This window comes from Corvus moneduloides, chromosome 8, assembly GCF_009650955.1.
Source record: "Corvus moneduloides isolate bCorMon1 chromosome 8, bCorMon1.pri, whole genome shotgun sequence".
Lineage (NCBI taxonomy): Eukaryota > Metazoa > Chordata > Aves > Passeriformes > Corvidae > Corvus > Corvus moneduloides.
In genome coordinates, this window is record NC_045483.1 from 2,209,080 (window position 1) to 2,229,033 (window position 19,954).

The following is a 19,954-nucleotide window of genomic DNA, read 5'->3' on the forward strand; positions in this document are numbered from 1 at the left end:
CCCTCCACAATCATCAAGTGCAACTGTGGCCCCCAAGGCCACCACTGCCCCATGTCCCCAAGTGTCACATCCTCAGGGCTTTTAAATCCCTCCACGGATGGGGACTCCACCACTGCCAGGGCTGGACAACCCTTTCCATGAAGGAATCTTCCCAAAAATCCAACCTGAACCTCCCCTGGCACAACTTGAGGTCATTTCCTCTTGCCCTGTCCCTTGTTCCTTGGGAGAAGAGACCAACCCCCACCTCGCAAGAGCATGAAAAAAACCTCAGCATCTGCTCTGGTACAGTTTGTGCTTCTCCCAAAACAAGAACCAGTGTAACAACTTCTCAAGGCTCTGGAAAAATTCCTTGCTCCTGCCAGCCTCCCCCTCTCTGTTGCTCCTCTGTCCCAGCACTGTCTCTGCCACCTCAGCTGGGACATCAAATTCATCCCTGAAACTACGTTATCCATATTATTTCTTGGATTCCTCAGGTTTCTGTGTTGATCCAGGGTTTAATGCCTCAGCAAATAACCAAAAAGAAAGAAAGCATCACAAAAGTCACTTAAAATAGGGGAAAACGGCCTATTTGTTCTCCTCGTTAGCAGTCATTTCGGAGTACACAAATAAATTGTAGCACAGTCCTCTTTAGGAAAGGGTTTTCTGCATTTTTTAGTATTTACACTGTATTAAGATCAGCTATTTAAAAGAAAATTAGCATAACCTAACTATACTTACAAGCTATGCAGCACTTTCCATTTTAATCCATCATTTCCTTTGGGAGTTTTCTGCAATAGGTGCAGTTCCTTTTCAAAAAAAAGGGGAAAAAAAAGGTATTTCCATGACTTTTTTTTTTCTCCTTCTTTCTGACTGAATGAGGTTGCAAAAACAAAGCCCTGGCTATTTAAATATAGCATCCAGATAAGCTATTTATGGAAGGTCACTGTTTACACTTTGGACTACAACTCATTGAGAGCAAACACGTACAACAACAGTGCTTGAAAAGCTGCTCTGTAACTGGGATCTGAGGCTCTAAAAGAAAAAACAAAACTGAGGTTAAACTCTCCTTCATCCTCAGCTTCCACGTGAAAGCTCAGCACCACATGAATATGCATTTTGCATTTCATACACAGCATCACAATTTTGTGAGGTGCCTTGGGACCTCTGAAGAAGGCACAGAATAAACGAAAATCGTTTTAATTAAAAGCAAATTAAAGGGCCCTCTAATCCAGGCAGCGGTGGCAAATCCCCGGAGAGTTTTTAGAATGAGGATCCTTGAAGTTCCATTGCTTATAACCCTCCCTAATTCCAGCTTCCTTCCCTCACTTCTCCCCAGAGGAGTTCAGAAACTGCACGAGATCAGGTTTATTATGAAAATTCTGCTCTAGTTGCTAAAAAAAGCTTTTGCTCCACTTTCTCAGTGGCCAGAGGCGCTCGCGCCCTCACAGAGCAAATAAAAATAAAGGAATGACAAAGGGAACGTTTCTTCTCACTGCAGGGGGAAAGAAGAGATAAGATTCCATTTTAGGCTTTTAAGAAGTCATTTCAATACGGATTAGGAAAGTTGGAGTTCTCCTTCTTGACAGGAGGCTTTTGAAATGCAGCTCAAAAAATCAACTAAGTAACCACGTAGTGAGATGTTATCACAGGAATGGCCTCAGATTAGAGAAGTCACAAGGAAGGAGAATGTGTACAGCTAAAAGAACTTTATTGCTGTGATCTTTTTCACTGCTGTTCTACAGCGGGAGGACATTACTGGGAAAACCTCCCTGGTTTCCCTCTGCCTGTCCCCAGTTCACCGTTGCCTATCCAATAAATTCCAGAATGAATTTACAAATGCTACCAAAAATAAACAGGAAGCTAAACCCAGTCATGGTGTTTATTTCTGTCTAAAAGGCATTTTAATATGTATTTGCCTCCTTAAATAACTGAATTCCTCCGCTACGAGAAAAAAATACATAAAAATCCCAACCTTGAGGGAAAGAATCCAAACAACTGAACAAGAGGAACAGGAAAAAAAAACCAGAAATGGGCAAAATGCCTGGAGAAACTCTGCTTTGATTTTGACACGTGGGAATAAATGGGAAAAAAATATTCAGCTAACCCTTCTTTTAATGAAAACATCTTCCATCTCATGTGCAAATTTCAACAGCTGAGAAAGCATCCTACTCAATCTCCCCAAAGTGGTGTCAGCATGTTTTATGTAAGTACTGCTTAACAAGGGATGTGTGCTTGCAACAAACATTTTCGGGTTCTGCTCTAGAAGCTCTGGACTTGCCTCTGGATCAGAAGAGGAATTGCAATTCTGGAGAGGGTAACGGGAGATGTGCACAGAGGACAGATTTTTTTTCCTTTAAATAGTCAAGATGTATTTGTTGATGAGGAGTTTTCAGTAGTTATTTAATAAATAAACAGGAGAAAAACTTGATGACGCAGCTCTGCACCGATCTGTGGCATGAAACATCTTGGAAACAACTTCAAATGTCTGGCAATAAGGTTGGAGTTTGGTGACACTGTCACTCTGAAAGGATCCTGAGACCAAGGCAGCTCCCCTGGGACACAAGGGGCACAAACAGGACAAGCTCCCTGCTCTTAAATGGGATATCCAGGGAAAGCAACAAATTCCCATCAGGATGCGGGGTTTGGGCAATGCCAGTCCCTCTGCCCAAGGGTACTGCTGGCCCTGGCACGGCTCCTTCCCAGCCTCTGTGCCCTCCCAGGCAGAGCTCTCCACCCTGGGTCCCCCACTGACTCAGCAATAACAGGATTTTATTCTTCCTGCTCTAGTTCTGAACTCTTGTCTTCATGTGGTACCTACAGAGACACGGCCACCATTTGCAATGCAGCCATCTAAACCACCCATGGCAATCCCACAACCATCTAAACCACCTCATGACCATCTAAACCACCCATGGCAATCCCACAACCATCTAAACCACCCATGGCAATCCTACAACCATCTAAACCACCTCATGACCATCTAAACCACCCATGGCAATCCCATAACCATCTAAACCACCCCACAGCCATCTAAACCACCCATGGCAATCCCACAACCATCTAAACCACCTCATGACCATCTAAACCACCCATGGCAATCCCACAACCATCTAAACCACCCATGGCAATCCCACAACCATCTAAACCACCTCATGACCATCTAAACCACCCATGGCAATCCCATAAACATCTAAACCACCCCACAGCCATCTAAACCACCCATGGCAATCCCACAACCATCTAAACCACCTCATGACCATCTAAACCACTCCACAGCCATCTAAACCACCCATGGCAATCCCACAACCATCTAAACCACCTCATGACCATCTAAACCACCCCACAGCCATCTAAACCACCCCACAGCAATTCCATAACCATCTAAACCACTCCACAGCCACCCCATAGCCATCTGAAAGATCCCACAGCCACCTGAAACACCTAACAGCTACCTCATAACCATCTAAAATATCCCTTAATCACCTAAAACACCAAACAGCCACCCCATAACAATCTAAAACACCCCATAGACACCCCATAACCATCCAAACCACCCCACAGCAATCTAAAACACTCAGCAGCCACCTCATAACAATCTAAACCACACCAAAGCCACCCCAAAGCCATCTAAAGCACCCCACAGCCATCCAACAGGCATCTAAAACACCCAACAGGCATCTAAAGCACCCCATAAACATCTAAAAACACACCACAGCCACACAAAAGCCATCTAGAACACCCCAAAGTAACCCCATAGTCATCTAAAACATCCCAATGCCACCTAAAAGCCATCTAAAACACCTCATAGCCACCTAAAACACCCCATAACCAATCCATAGCTGTCTAAAACACCCCACAGCATTAGGGAAATGTTCTTTTCACATCACACAAAGCAGGCACAGCTCACAGCAGTGGGAAAACAAGGGAGCAGCACATGCAGGAATACAAGCAGCACAAAAACAATCTCCAAGATCAAAGGATTTCTGTTTTCCAACCTTCCTCTCTCGTCCCCTCCCCTCCCTCCATAGCTGAGAACTCCCTGAGCTGCCCTGCATCAGTGTTTGCGGCCAGGCCAGGAAAATACCTGGGTTAAAATAAATAAATAAATTCATTTTTAAATTAGGAAGGCAAAAGCTCTGCAGAAGGAAACATCTCCCTGATGGGATTTACAGCCAGCAGAGCGGCAGCTCAGGGGCATGAACAAGAAGCTGAGAACAGGCAGAAACCTATGAACTATTTTTGGAAGAAGAAAAATTCTTTTGGAAGAAGACACTGACATAACCACAACAGCCTTCAACAGACAGATGAAATGACATCAGCACAAGTTCATTTGCTTCAGCCTTTGTCTGCTTCCTCTGGTGAGTTTTTAACTTCTCCTGGCCAAAAATCTCTGTCCCATTGTGGCTCCTTGGAGAAAAAGGGGAAGATGGAGAGAGCAGAAAGACTGGGATGAGTGAGGCCGCTGCTCACGGAGCCAGGGAACGGCCGGTCCTGCTCTCGTCCCACCTGGAGCTCAAGGATTGCATGGGCTTTGCAATAATTTAGCCCAGTGTGATGGGAACAGAAGCACCAACCCCCCATTCCCACCCTGCTGCAGCCTGGGATCCACATATCCTGATAAGACTGAACAAGTTATTTCCTTCAATTCCCCCTTCCACATCCCATATAATGCAACTCTACTTCCCCAACACCACAGATTGTATTCAATATTATTAAAGGAATACATTTTTCCATCAGCTGGAGCCATAGAAAACCTGTTCCCAAAGCGATAACACCAGGCTGGGGATGGCAATTTCTATTTTTACTCTCCTCAGAACGTTATCAGCGTGGAGGAAAGGTAATTTCCAGATAAGCACACACAATCTCTCCTTTCTGAGGGACTGAGTTTTATCACAGGGAGTTTTCTCACAATCACACACCTCAACAGCAGGAAACATTTGAGTATGGCCCCCATCTCCATCCTAGGCAGCCTTTCCTCAGCCCCAACCATTCCATTCCAGGATCCACCAGCAAGATCCAAGGAGCTGTTTTGTCATTTATGATGTACAGGAGATTGACTTCCCCCCACAATTGTCAACGTTCATTATAAAAGTGCTGTGATGCCGAGTTCACCTACAGCCTTTCCTTCATTTTTTAGGATTAATATAATGTGAATAAACTGTTTCTCTGCCTCCCAACTTCACATTTTCATCCGACTGGAGAGGACTCTTCCTTGGAGAGGTGCACAGGCAGGAGGCCAGCATCCTCCAGAGACTCACAGGGATGCTTCAATGAACAGAAATCGGTTCCAAGTTTGTTTTCCGTAACACTGAAGGGATGAATTAAAAGTTACTGCCCTCAGGGAGCATTTCTTGTTTGCATTTACATAAAGTTTCCTTCATTTGAAGATTTTGGATGTGTCTTACAGGGATTTGACCTCTTTGAGTGGATGCTGCTACCCTAAGACCTTCCTGCAGAAGCCAGAACCACTGTTTGTCCAGTGTGGGAGATGAAAACTCCGACCTTTATCAGTTTTTGCTTATTTCAGCTATTCTTCAGTACAATGATCCAAAAAGAAATGGTGAACTCCACTCCTCCTTAAGTCATTATTACTGCTGGCTCCAGGAGTTCCTGTTCAAAGGCTGGATAAACAGCCAGAAATCCAGATGCAAAACAAAAAGCACCAGTGGGAGGGTGAAACAAAAATAGATAAAACTCCTTAAAAAAATACAAGACTCTCACTGTTCTGTGAATTCTGACAAGGAAGGAGCTGTAGAGCTCCAAGCTGAAACACAAAATGGACACGGGTAAATCTTCAGAGAGCTCCAGGAGTTGCTCAGGGCTGAGGATGACAACCAGGACAGTGATTCCTGTCCCCTCCAGACTACCAGGACTTCCAGTGCATTAGACATTTTTACAGAGAGAAGTCCACGAATGACAGGGGTTTAAAGTCAAGATGCAAACTGGACTCTCCATTGGCTCTTCTGCTGCTCCAGTTGCTCCTACTCCTTAAATAGTGGAGAGATATGCCCAGCTTTTGGCACAGGCTCTGTTTTTCCATGAAAACACCCTCTGTGACTTGGTTGCTTCTAAAAGGCTCAAATAACAGAGCCCATCTTTCAGATGGACTCTTCCCTCAAAAACTGGTGATCAGATGTGCCTACGCAGATGGATTCAGCTCTAAACAACACAGAGCTGGGAATCCATCAGCTCAGAAAGGCCTTGGCTGCTTTTGGGCATCCACAGCTTCTCTGGGCACCCTGTGCCAGGGCCTCCCCACCCTCCCAGCCAGGATTCCCTCCCAGTATCCCATCCAGCCCTGCCCTCTGGCACTGGGAAGCCATTCCCTGTGTCCTGTCCCTCCATGCCTTGTCCCCAGTCCCTCTCCAGCTCTCCTGGAGCCCCTTTAGGCCCTGCAAGGGGCTCTGAGCTCTCCCTGGAGCCTTTTCTTCTCCAGGTGAGCACCCCCAGCTCTCCCAGCCTAGCTCCAGAGCGGCTCCAGCCGTCGGAGCAGCTCCATGGCCGCCTCTGGACTTGTTCCAGCAGCTCCACATCCTTACACATAACTGGTATATTCCCAATATGAATTATTTCACAACAGAGTAAATATTTTATCCCAAGATCAGCCCAAGTCTTGCTGAAATCGAGCCTGCACAGCCTCAGTCGGCTCCTGGCAGGTCCTCGTGGGCCACGGGCAACTGAGGTCAACTCAGCACGAATATGCAACACATTTGTTCCATTTGTTCTGCAGAAACATCAGGACAGGAAAATGAGAACCAGCAGAATTTTTCTTTTAAATGCTCCCAGTAAAAATGTTATTGAAGACATCAATGGCCAGAAGGTCTCCCCCAAAGACATGAGCCGAAAATGAGGCGTAACAGGGCCCAGACACAGCCCACACACACACAGGAACCACTGCTCAGCATTCCCAGCACGAAAGCTGCTCCTTCTCCTGGAAAAACAACCTCGGAAAATGCCCCAAATCTGTTCAATTAAACCCAGAATGAAGTGAAATTCAAGTGCTTTCCTTCAGGCTGCAGCAAGGGATCCCCTGCCTGCTCCAGGGCACCCAGTTAACACCAAACTGCAGTTAAAATAAAGCTTTGACAGGCACCTGCAGAATAAATTTGCTAACGCTCTTCGAGGGTGAAAGGAGAAATAATTTGGATTTGGGTCTCTGGATCACAAGGCCATGATGTAATTTTAAGCCCCTCTAGGGTCCAGGACTCTGAAGATTCCTCGTCCATTCAGATCCAAGTGGAAGATCTGCAAGAGGTTTTAAAGACTTGATCCTGCCTGGCCAAAAGCTCATGGACAGACACTCAAGACAGTCTCAAACAACACCAGCAGAGACATTCCCAAAATAAGGAAAGCTAGCTATCCACTTGGCATTTTCTTATCCTGCTCAGGGTATGAGGTCAGATATATTAAAGCCTATTTCAAAATAAAATGCTGTAGCAGAGTCCCAGAGGCGCAGTAATAATATCCTTTCCCCATTGTCCTGACTCTGTTTGCTTGGAAACAGAGCACACAGATGATTTTAGCATCCCAGAAATTCATAAACTGGGGATGCCTTGTTTGCCCATTCTTCCTCCAGAAAGCCACATCAGCATAAACGTGTTTAATACCTGCTTGCATGACTTGGGAAAAATGAGGTAAAATTAAGAGCTCTCCAGGAATCCAGAAGCAAAATGGGCTGTGGGGATTCTGTATGGAGAAATCCCCTTTTTGGGACCCAGCAACACCAGGGCATTGCTGCCATGAACACAAATCTTGCTCAATTATTTAAATTTGGTCATAACTAAAATAAATTTAAAAATCCCAACCTAAAGAAACACACCAACGCTGCTGCCCCAACGACCCCCAAATTAATTTTACTACAATAATTACTGATTGCCACTATTTACTATCCTGATACAACCAGAATTAATCATGTATTTACCATGCCTTAGGCTTGAAGCTATTTTAAGGAGCCACTATTTCCCAAATTCCTATTGCCAAACATCCCGTGTTGCAATTAAACAAGAGTTACAGCTTTTAAAGACTCCGATCAAAGAGCAGCGACTGATGCAATTGTTTAGATGTTTCCAGGGAGACTTACAAAGCCAGAAAACACCTGGTGGTTTGAAGAGGTTCTCATGGGAGTTCTTAAACACCGAGCTGGAAATTACACAAATGCCTCTGTGGTTTCTGAGTGTTGTTTCCTTTTGGCCCTGCAAATTAACAGGATCTCTTTAATACCTTTGATAATTTATTAGCTCCTGCTCAACTGCTGCAAACCCCTAAGCAGCAAATCCCTGATGCCACCAATTCTGCAAATGCATTGCTGCCTGTGATATTTATGTGCTGCATCACTAATTATTGATTTGAGGAGCTGAAAGCGGCTTGAGAAGTTCCTTTTCTACCTGAAATCACAATATTTTGCCACATTTACATCCCACAGATACAATTCATCAACACATATAAGATTAACACGGTATTTTTAAGATAAAATTATAATAAAAAGACCAATACTACAAGGAATTTTTAAGAAAAGCATCATGCCCTCCTGACCTAGGGAAATTAAGAGAAAAATAAACCTCACACCCATAAAACACAACCACCAGTCCCAAATACCAAGAAATGCCATCACCTGCCTTTGGCTGAGGGAAGAGGGGACTTCCCTACACTCCTGCCTTGCCCTTGACAGGATGAAACAAATCACTGCTGAACGGGCTCATTTTCCCCCTTGGGCTTTGTTGCTTCTGTCTCCGAGGAAAATTCCAGTTTCCCTGCAGGGATAAAGGTTCCTGTGAGCCCTGGAGGCAGCGCCCATGAATGGCTGCAGTGTTCAGTGCCAGAGCCAGTCATGTTCCCCAAAACAATTGGTGTTTGTGGCTCCTCCAGGCAGCAGCAGCCCACTGGACATCAACAAAGGGCTTGTACCACCTCTGGGAGAAAATACTCAAGAGAAATACAGTATTTTCTCTAAAATTCACCTTTTTTGTTTCATATTTTCTCTAAAAATCCAAAAATCTTTTTTGTTTCATCCTCACAGTCAAAGCACCTTTCAACAATCACCACCGAAGCCATGGCATGTCTCAGAATGAAAAGCAGTTGGGAAATGAGTTTAACTAAGTGAAAGCTACAGCTCAGCCATGCTCAAGTCATTAAAAAATGAGGGCAGATCTTGCAATGAAAATCAATTTTTATGACAAAGTCTTTTATGCACATAAAATTACACGTGCAAGGTGTTCTCTGCATTCAGGTTCTGATTGTTCAAAGCAGAAATTCAAAGCCCATTGCCCTCACCAGCTCCAAATTCTTCCCTGTACCTGGTTATCCTGGGAAGGTGAAGAGCAGAGATGGGATCCCCCAAGCCCCCCTTGCAAACCCTGTCCTTTAGGTCCATGGGCATCCCCACAGCCCTCACCTCAATTCATGGTTCTCTTCATCCTGCTTTGCCCAACACCTCTGCTTCCCAACAAAGCCACTTCCACCCTCGGGAACTAAACACCAACTGGCTGAAGTTTGACTTCTAAGCAAATCCTCAACTCCCACCTTGCTTTATTCCCGTTCAAACCATCCATGTCCTTTATCTAATCATAGGGATTGCTGTCATTTGTACAGAAATTGCACCTTAAAAGTATTTTACTCTGTCTTGTTCTGTTGGCTTTGATTCGTTTCTTTCGGTGGTAAGAATCAATTTCTATCTTTGTATAGACATAAGTGTGTGAAATGTACATTACCCAACGCTGAAACTCAACCAGTTTATCTCCCAAACTCCTTTCCCTCATCAGAGGGAGTGAATCAAAATATCTTTGAATAATAACATGGTCATTTAAGATGGCTAAAGGTGTCCAAAGCACTGCTGGATGGACACAGAACAGCACAAGACATGGTTCATGCTCAGCTTTAGGAGAGCAGTAGAGCTGGTGGAAGGCACTGAATTTAAGAGTTTCAAATATACCTCAATTCAGAAAAAATCAAAAATTTTTCAAAGCCATTTACCACACTTCTGAAAAATAATACACAGCTGTGACTGCATTTCTCACTGAGAAATTACCCCACCATTGCTTTCTCCCTTCCCCCAGGCCCTGGACAGCTGGGCACAGTTCTGCAAATGCTGTCTGGCAGGACAGTTCCTTCCTTTCCTCCTTTCCCACGCTCTGGAGCTGGTTCCGATTACAGCTCCCAGTGATGGCCTTCGGAATGAGGGGAAAAAACCTCAGGGACAGCCTGGCCATCTTTAAATCCCATTCCAGTAAAAGTACACAGAGCAAAACTGCCCTCAAAGAACATGGTCAGCACCAGCATCCTGCACAGTATTAATCCCCGAAAACTGAAATGTAAAACTCTCTTCACAGAGAAAGTTTTGAGGGTTCGGTGATTTTCCAAGGAAATTATTCAAGGTTCTTCCTCGGAAAATTCTGGTAAATGAGGCCAAATTTCAAGGGTAAATAGTTTGATGCAGTGCAGCAGTTCTCAGGCTTCTTCAGGACAAATTACAGCTCAAGTTACACGTGCACAGAACTTGTAAATAACTTGGGCAGTTCACCCTTCAAAGACACTAAAAAAAAGGAGAAAGTGAAGAATCTGACTGCAGAGAGCTCAGCTGTGCTCTCTGCATGTCCCAGGTCATGCTGTGCTCAGGTGAAATCGAGGACTTAAAAGTGGAATAAAATCACAGAATCATGGACATGTTTAGGTTGGAAAGGTTCAAGATCATTGGGTCCAACTATTCCCCAGCACTGCCAAGGCCACCACTGCCCCACGTCCCCAAGTGTCACATCCACACAGCTTTGAAATCCCTCCAGGGATGGGGACTCCATCACTGCAGCTGTGCCAGGGCTGGACAACCCTTTCCATGAAGGAATTGCCCTCAAACGTCCACCCTGAGCCTGCCCTGGCCCAGCCTGAGGCCGTTCCCTCTCCTCCTGTCCCTGTTCCCTGCCAGCAGAGCCCGACCCCCCCGGCTGCCCCCTCCTGTCAGGGACTTGTGCAGAGCCACAAGGTCCCCCCTGAGCCTCCTTTGCTCCAGGCTCAGCCCCTTTCCAGCTCCCTCAGGAACTCTCCAGCCCCTTCCCAGCTCCCTCAGGAACTCTCCAGCCCCTTCCCAGCTCCCTCAGGAACTCTCCAGCCCCTTCCCAGCTCCGTTCCCTGCCCTGGACACGCTCCAGCCCCTCCAGGGCTCTCCTGTCTTGAGGGGCCCCAAACTGACCCCAGGATTTGAGGTTCCTCCTTGAAAGATGCCCCATTATGACAGCAGCAATTATCTCAACATCACAAGCTGTTTCTAGTAGTTCAAACTACATAATGTAAATAGGTCATTATTTAAATATAGTTCCCTGTTTCCACCTTTTCCTTTCCTCTCTGCCTTCCCAGAAATATTTAAGTCTCTACAACTTCCTCTCCCCCCACTTCTGCCGGGAACCAGTGCTGGAGTGGGAGGTGTGCCTGTGGAGAACAGATTAGAATTAAGTGTTGAATCTGTGGCCTTGAAACGTGCCCTCAGCTGAGTTTTTAATTTGGGCTTTTCAAGATTGATCAGCACACGTGCAATTTAAAAGCAATTTGAGGCAGCAAGGTAGGGAGTCTGACTTAAAATTAATGAGCTTTTGACATCTGCAAACAAAATGATAACGTGAACCCATTTAAACCCAGCCCCATGTTTAACAGGGAAAACATCTATCATTTTAACGTGGTTACACAAAGGCTTTTCTGCTGCAATCTGAAAGCTGTTCCACCACAGTCTTGCTCTCAGCAGCGATTTGCAAACTTTGTTGTATCAGATTAGTAGAAAGACAAGCTGCAGATCAATTAATATTATTGAATAATTAAATGCTTTAAGTGACATTGTGCAGCATGATTGAAGACACTTACGAAACCCAAATTTAAATTAAACAGACTCAGTACCTGAGACATCTAATCCTGTAGAACACGGGGTACAAACGTTATTTATGGCTTGTTTAAATCAGGATTTCACTACTCAGGAAAAGCCCAGCACTGCAGCTCCAGCAATCCACAGCATATTCCAGCAGAAACCGAGGCCAGGAATGCAAAGGAAAATAATCCTCCAAGGACAACCAGCAAAGATGACAAGATTAAAGGGCAAAAGACAGTCAAGATGGAATTTACCAAAAGAAATGGTAAGCAGGGTGAGGGAAGGGTTAGGAGTGAAAACTGCTCTGAAGCTGAGGAATTACAGCTCTTGGTGAAGAAATAGTTACAGATCCTTTATCAAATATCCTGCAAACCAGAGGGTCTGCCAGCAGGAATTGTCATCATTGGCTTCAAGCTGTCATCACACTGACTTTCATTCACCAGAGTTAGATTTTCCTTCGGACAAAAAATTCCATTAAAATAACCAGAGGAGGTAAGAAATTACAGGAGCAAATGCCAAGATGGAGGCAGACATGGTCTGAACCTCACAGAGCATGGTCCCACCTTCGGGAATACGCAGACAGGACACCAGCAGCTCCTGGGGCACCTGTGGGATTCAGGATCACACGCAGGAAGTACCAGCTCCTATAACCAACCCAAACCCAACCACTCCGTCCTCATCACAACCCACATCACTCCACAGCCATGGCAGAGGGGTGTTTGAAAGCATCGAGTTCCCCAGTTCATCCCACTCTGGCTCTACCAAAACTGCTCTGCTGGTCTTGGAGGGGCACCATGATGAACCACAGCAGCTCCATTTCAGCTTCCTCCAGAAATTACCAGATGAAAGAGATTGATTTTGGTGAAAGGGAAGAAAACTCAAACCCCACAGCAATTAAAGGAACACCCAACCATCAGGAAACCTGGAATCGATTGAGTTCAGAAGGGTGAGATCCTGCCATGGATGTGGAGTTGGGTATTTCAGTCTAAATTATTTCCTCCAGAGCAACAAAACGTAGAAATTGGAGGTTTATCCTCCAGCTGACCTGATTATTTTGTCTTGATCTTTTACAAGTGACGTAACACACTTTTCACTTCTTGCCCTGTAAATCTCCTGTTATTTGCTTTCTCTTTAAAATTCATTGTACTACTGAACCAAAGCCTTTCCAAGTCCTCATTCTTCCTGGTGATCCTGGTTGCTGCATCCCTGTTTGTGTGTTATCTTGAGGGAACAGCTGTTCCTGGCACAGCTCCTTCCAGCTGCTGGGGCATCCTCACACTCCTGTGGGAAAGAGCTGCCTCTTCCCAACACAAGAATCCCAAAAATTGTCACTTCTATCGCTCATGTATTTTTTTAGTTTATGTCTCATCTCACCTCTGCCTGATTTACAGCTTTGGTTTTTGGTTTTACCTGCTCAGATCTCTCACTCTTACCAAAAAAATTATTGCTGTACATTAGAAAAAGGAAATCTCGGATAAGCCAAGTTTTCAGGACTGAGCACTTTTTCCTTGTTACAGAGGGGATAAAAGTGATAGAAAAGCTCACAGCTGAGTCGTTGTACATTTCCCAGTGACAATTCACCATCACTGCAAGCAACAAACTAATCCAGCAAACTTCTTCCCGGTTTTATTTCTTCCCTTAGCCAGGAAACACCTTTGAACACAGACAGATCTCTGTGAGCAGATTTTACTTTGCCATTTCAGCACTGAGTCAGTGCCAGGAGCCAAAGGGAAAAGGGCATTTTTGGGGCAGGAGATGTCACTGGTGAGGCATCCTCTGCAGGAAACATATTTGGGCAGGCAAAAGGATATCAGTGATGGAATTATTATTATACTTGCAGTAAGTCGGCTGAACATGTCTTAAAAATACATTCCATAATGTGAATAACTCAAAATTAAATCCTGTACAAACACTTCAGCACAATGCTGCTGCTGAGTGCCTCCTAATCTCTGCCTTATCAGTATCTCATTTCAGCTCTGGCTTAAACAAGCATTAAATATATTTGTACAACAAACCTGAAGAGATATCTACATTGGAGCAAGAAGTTTGGAATAAATACAGGCAGGGGTTTTTTTTAATATTAACACTTAGAGCGTTTGGGATGCAGATCAGACAGGGCAAAAACAACACCAGGATGAAACCCTGCGCAGAAAGGCACAATGAGTAAAAAATGTAAGATTAGAGTTTAAAAGGATGCAGAAATCCTGCACAGAGCAGCCACTTCTCATTCAGCCCGAATTCTGCTGCATCACATCACAGATCAGTTCAAGCAACACCCGAATCATTCCCTGAGACAGCTCCGAGCCCATAAAACCAGAGTCACATCCAGGGGAGCCGTAAACGCTCCGCCAAGACCTCACAATTCCAAACTCCTTAATAATTCATGGATCCAATTTCCACCACTTTCCATGCCAGGCACAGAACGATATTGCAGCTTACAGAGGGATTCTGCTGCCATTAATATTGCAGCAGGAGATCAATAATGAAACGCCTATCAAGGAGCAGAGAGCTGCTCACTGCGGGCATCCAAACAGCGTCCCTCAGGTGTGGCTGCTCCGCTGGCGCTTCCCAACCCGCAGGGATGCAGCCCTGGAAAACTGCAGCCTCCCTGGGGCTGCTGGATGTGGAGCAAGTGACAGAATTGGGAGTCTGCAGGGATGATTCACCAAACCCATCCCATTGTGCTGTTCCTACCACACTATTTATTAAGGAAATATGGTGCCTTCCTGCCAGCCCCCCTGGAATAAGGATGGAATTGCAGCTTCTACCCAAAACATCTGTTTTCAACCACTTCTCCTGAGAAATTTTCATGGCGTGTCCAGACACAGAATAATTCACTTTAACTTTTTATGTAAAAACAAGGGTTTTTTCCACCAAAACATCATCATTCATTGCTGACGGCCCTCGAGTGCTCTGCCGCCACCTCCACACACACAGGATCTCCACCTGCTGTTAAGCCGTGCCATAAATCCGTGCTGAGGAGTCTTTTGGAAACAGAGACTGAAACACAGTGTCACATTTACAAAATGACGACATCATTCCCAGGAGGGACCAACACAATGCTCAGGTTCTCTATAATTGAACCATTTTTCTGCAGAACCTCCCACTGCTCCAGCAAGCAGGGTGGACTCTCTGTGCTCCCAGCAGCACGACAAATGATCATTATTCTTGGGATTTTCCTGCTTTTCCTCCTCCACAGCATTCCACGCTTGCTCTTTTTTATTTTCCACTGCAACTGACCTGCTCCAAAACCTTGAACAAATTTCCCTGACATCACCAAGCATGAAGAACATAAACACTTTACTGATAACAAGAGCTGGAGAGGGACTTTTGATAAGGGCACGGAGTGACAGGACAAGGGGGCTGAAGGAGGGCAGGGCTGGATGGGATATTGGGAAGGAACCCTTCCCTGGGAGGGTGGGCAGGCCCTGGCACAGGGTGCCCAGAGCAGCTGGGGCTGCCCCTGGATCCCTGGCAGTGCCCAAGGCCAGGCTGGACATTGGGGCTGGGAGCAGCCTGGGACAGTGGGAGGTGTCCCTGCCCGTGGCAGGGGTGGAATGGGACGGGCTTTGAGGTCACTTCCAACCCTTCCGTGCATCTCTAACACGTGGATCTGACTCTGAGAGAACACCAAGGACGTCTGTGACAGGGCAGAATTGCACTGCTGACTTCCTCCAGCTCTATTTCACTTGGCAGTTTGTCAACCCCTGTCCACTCATTTTTCTTCACAAAATCTCTTAAATGAGCGAGACAAAGGTCACCAAGTACACCAGACAGAGCTCTGCTGTAACACACTCAGAAACCAGCTCAGTTAATAGCACAGCTCTGCACCTTTGGTCCAGAAACCCAACAAACTTCCAGATCCTCCTCCTCCTAACCTGCTGTCACCTTCCAGCTGGGAAGGTGGAGGAGCCCTCTCTGTGCAAGGCAAGGACCAGCTCTGCCCTCTGCCCCAGCTCCACGGGAACCTGAGTGGGACAGGAAGGTTTTACACAGACACTGCACCTGCTGAGTCCCCCAATAATCATTTTCCGCCTTCCTATAATTTCAGCCCACATGGCACATCCCTGACACCACCCAGGAGCTGGGAATGCCATGGAGGGCGAGGGAAGAATAAGACCAAGAAAATTCAGGGATTTACGACAGCTGTTTTATGGAAAGGTCAGCCCTTTACTCAGAGATGAAAAACCTCGACTGAGCTTGATAACAGATAAATAACCATGAACATGTCAGGTGGAAAGCAGGAGAGAAACCAAGATACAAACTAGGACCTAAATGTGCTAAAATTCCCCACTTAGCACCTGCACTTCCCAGCCTGAGGAGAAATTCCTGCAGCCCAAACAGCCCCAGCACCACGCTTTAGGCACATAACGATGGCTGGGTTTATTAAAGGTGCCAGGGAAGCCTTCAAAGCAGGAATTCAGTTCTGCTCTGTGCTTGGGAGAACATATTTCCAGCATTTCAGGAATATAGAGCATGCTAGTCAGAGCACAGCAAGGATGGCTGGGGGAGCACAGCAATCCCTTTATTTGGGAGCACAGTAAAGCAATCAAACACTACGCCCACACCATTTTGTTTCTCACGTTACTTTCTTTCCCTTGCTCTCTCACATTTCTAAGCTGACTCCACACATTTCAACTCGTTCTGGCACTTGAGAAAACAAATGTTTTCAGCTAACTCCCTTTGCTGGGCCGATCCAGCACCTCACAGGTGATGTTTGCATCCACACCAGCGCGGCCCCCTCATCTTGGGGACCTCAACCTGACAGTCTCTGCTTGTCCCACTCCATCCCCACCCCTTTTCTCTTCAGCGCCACCACCCCAAGCACAAAGCCCCGTAAACACCTCGTTACTCCCCATTAAGGACTCTTCGAAGCCCAAATTCCACCTGGTCAAGAACAACACCAAGCTGGTTCCCCCCCTCCAAACCACCTGCAACTTCCCATTCCAAGGCTGAACTGGTTTCATTTATCCCCCAGCAAAGTCATAACGTCCCTCCAGGATGAGGAAAGCACATTTTATCCACATTTAAACCTCTTCTAAACTACACCCACTTTCCAGCTGAACGTCATTGGTTTTCATCAGAAGTTACTTATTTTATTTATTTATTTATTTACGAGCCCCAAACACAATCTGCACAGAAGGTATGACTGCCACGCACTTAAAAATTCTTTTTTTCAATTCTTTGCCTCTTTATTTCTACTTTCCACGGCTTATAACATCTTAGGGGGAAGAAAAATCTCAAAAAACAAAGCTCGATAAGCGCTGTCTTTTCTTTCAACTCAGCAGTCTCTACCCCATCCAAATCAGACACAGACAGCTACGCAGCTGAATACACAGAAAATCACTTCACGCTATTGAAATAAGCCACATGGAGAGTAACCTCACTGAGAAATTGGGGAAAAAAAACCAGGAGACAGCCTTTCACAATTAGAAAACACTGTTCCATCCCACAGCAAATATCCATTAACCCTTTCCACAAAGCCGCGAGTAAAGAGAAAAATAAAATCCTGTGACGGGAGGCAGTGAAAAGTCGCGTGAAAGCAAACTAATAAATAGAACGAATGGAAATAGAGCGAGTTTAAACAACACCAGCCTTGACCGTGGGAGACCAGAAGAGTTCGTCCGCAGACACCGGTCCCGCTCACCTGAACGCCGCCCCCAGCCCCGCTCACCTCAGGAGGGGCTGGATGGGAACCGACGGGAGAAAATCGCTTTTAAAGGCGCAGCTCAGGCACCAGCCCCATCCCGGCAGCGGGGCAGAGCCCGGGGCGCGGACACCTGGGAGGGATGCCCGGGGATGCGCAGAGATGTCCAGGGATGGCCGGGGATGCGCGGGGAGCCGGCCGTGCCCTTGGCGCAGCTGCTGCCGCCGCGTCCCGCATCTCCCGAGCGCCGCGCGGTGTCCCGGCCCCGCCAGGAGCTGCGCCCGCCGCTCCGCCCGCCCGGCGCTGCCCCCGCCGCGGTGTCGCCGCCGGGATGTCGCTGCCGGGATGTGGCCGCGCTGTCGCGCCGGCGCCCACGGCCGGTCCCGGGGAGCGCCGCTCTCCCCGGCCGTGCCCGGCTCGGCAGCGCCGCCAACAACCGGGAACCACCCGGCCGCTCCCCGGCACCTGCGGGCGGCGGCATCCCCGGCGGTCCGCGCTCCCTCCCCCCGCCCTCGCTCACCTGCGCGGCTGCGGTGGCTCCGCGGGCCGCTGGCGGCGCGGCCGGGCCGCCCGGGCAGGCGCTGTGGGCCGGGGCGGCGGCTCCCGGCAGGAAATTTCCCTCGGCCGCCGCCTCCTCCCGCTCCCGCTCCCGATCCCGATCCCGCTCCTGAGCCCGAGCCCGCGGCAGGCGCGGCGCCGCCTGGCGGACACGGCGCGCACTGCGGCGGGAGCGGCGCGGCCGGGGGGACGCGGCCTTGGGGCTGTGCCGGTGCCACCGCTACCGCCGCCACCACCGCCACAGCCCCGCCACAGCCCCGCCGGTGCCACCGCTACCGCCGCCACCACCACCGCCACAGCCCCGCCACAGCCCCGCCGGTGCCACCGCTACCGCCGCCACCACCACCGCCACAGCCCCGCCACAGCCCCGCCGGTGCCACCGCTACCGCCGCCACCACCACCGCCACAGCCCCGCCACAGCCCCGCCGGTGCCACCGCTACCGCCGCCACCACCACCACAGCCCCGCCACAGCCCCGCCGGTGCCACCGCTACCGCCGCCACCACCACCGCCACAGCCCCGCCACAGCCCCGCCGGTGCCACCGCTACCGCCGCCACCACCACCGCCACAGCCCCGCCACAGCCCCGCCGGTGCCACCGCTACCGCCGCCACCACCACCGCCACAGCCCCGCCACAGCCCCGCCGGTGCCACCGCTACCGCCGCCACCACCACCACCGCCACCGCCACAGCCCCGCCGGTGCCACCGCTACCGCCGCCACCACCGCCACAGCCCCGCCACAGCCCCGCCGGTGCCACCGCTACCGCCGCCACCACCACCGCCACAGCCCCGCCACAGCCCCGCCGGTGCCACCGCTACCGCCGCCACCACCACCGCCACAGCCCCGCCACAGCCCCGCCGGTGCCACCGCTATCGCCGCCACCACCACCGCCACCGCCACAGCCCCGCCGGTGCCACCGCTACTGCCGCCACCGCCACAGTCCCGCCGGTGCCACCGCCACCGCCACAGCCCCGCCGGTGCCACGGCCACCACAGCCCCGCCGGTGCCACGGCCACCATAGCCCCGCCACAGCCCCGCCGGTGCCACGGCCACCACAGCCCCGCCACAGCCCCGCCGGTGCCGGTGCCACCGCCACAGCCCCGCCGGTGCCACCGCCACCACGGCCAGCACAGCCCCGCCACAGCCCCGCCGCTCCCCGGCACACGCGGGGGCTGCGAGCGCCGGGCTCCCTCCCGAGCCCCTGAGAGCGCCCAGCTCTGGCCGGGCCGCACCTCCCCGTGTCCCATCCCCGCGTGCTCCCGGGATGCCGGAGTCCCCGCTGGGCACCTGCCACCCTGCGGGCTCCGTGCCCTCGCTGCCCGGCCCCTCTGGAGGTGTCGCTGCCCGGCGGTGGGACGGACACACCTGAGGCTGGCGGTCCCCAGCGTCCCCTCCAAGGGACAGCGAAGCGGGACGGGGAGACCCGAAATAGAAACGGCAGGTGGGAAAGTAGGACAGGGAGGAGGGGATTACCGAGAATCAGGAGTCACCGCGGCTCAAGGCACATCTTGCTGCCTCTTGGCTCCAGTCCCTGCTACACACCTCTCCCAGAGCCAGAGGAGCCTCCCAGCAGGAGAAATCCCTTCTCCAGGAGGGATCCAAGTGATCCTAAAAGTCTTTCCCAAACTTAATCAAACTCTGGATAACTTTCAAAACCCCCCATACCAATGCACCACGTTTAAGCTTTACAAAGGATGTCCCAGAGCAAGAAGAGCTTCCCAGCAGAAGAAATCTCTCCTCCAGAAGGGATGATCCAAGCGATCTTAAAAGTCCCAAACTTAATCAAACTCTGGATTACTTTCAAACCCCCCATATCCATGCACACCACATTTAAGTTTTCCAAAAGATGTCCCAGAACAAGAAGAGCACTGCAGCAGGAGAAATCCCTCCTCCAGGAAAGATCCAAGTAATCTTAAAAGTCTTTCCCA

The 19,954-nt window shown here is 49.0% G+C and overlaps 1 protein-coding gene across 5 annotated transcripts in view; it reads right to left on the reverse strand.

Moving 5' to 3' along the window:
• PTPRE (protein tyrosine phosphatase receptor type E) overlaps window positions 1-19,524 on the reverse strand; it is an 88,717-nt gene extending 69,193 nt beyond the window's left edge. Inside the window, exons 1-2 of one of the 5 annotated variants that reach the window (XM_032115616.1) lie at window positions 8,591-8,764; window positions 8,060-8,171 (exon numbers count right to left, since the gene is read on the reverse strand). In XM_032115616.1, the coding sequence (XP_031971507.1) occupies window positions 8,060-8,098 (39 nt within the window). In that variant the 5' untranslated portion in view covers window positions 8,099-8,171; window positions 8,591-8,764. Of the gene's footprint in view, window positions 1-8,059; window positions 8,172-8,590; window positions 8,765-17,468; window positions 17,583-19,499 lie in introns of those variants that run through there. The other 4 variants (XM_032115624.1, XM_032115621.1, XM_032115623.1 and 1 more) reach the window with 4 other exon arrangements.
• Between the last annotated feature and the right edge of the window lie 430 nt (window positions 19,525-19,954).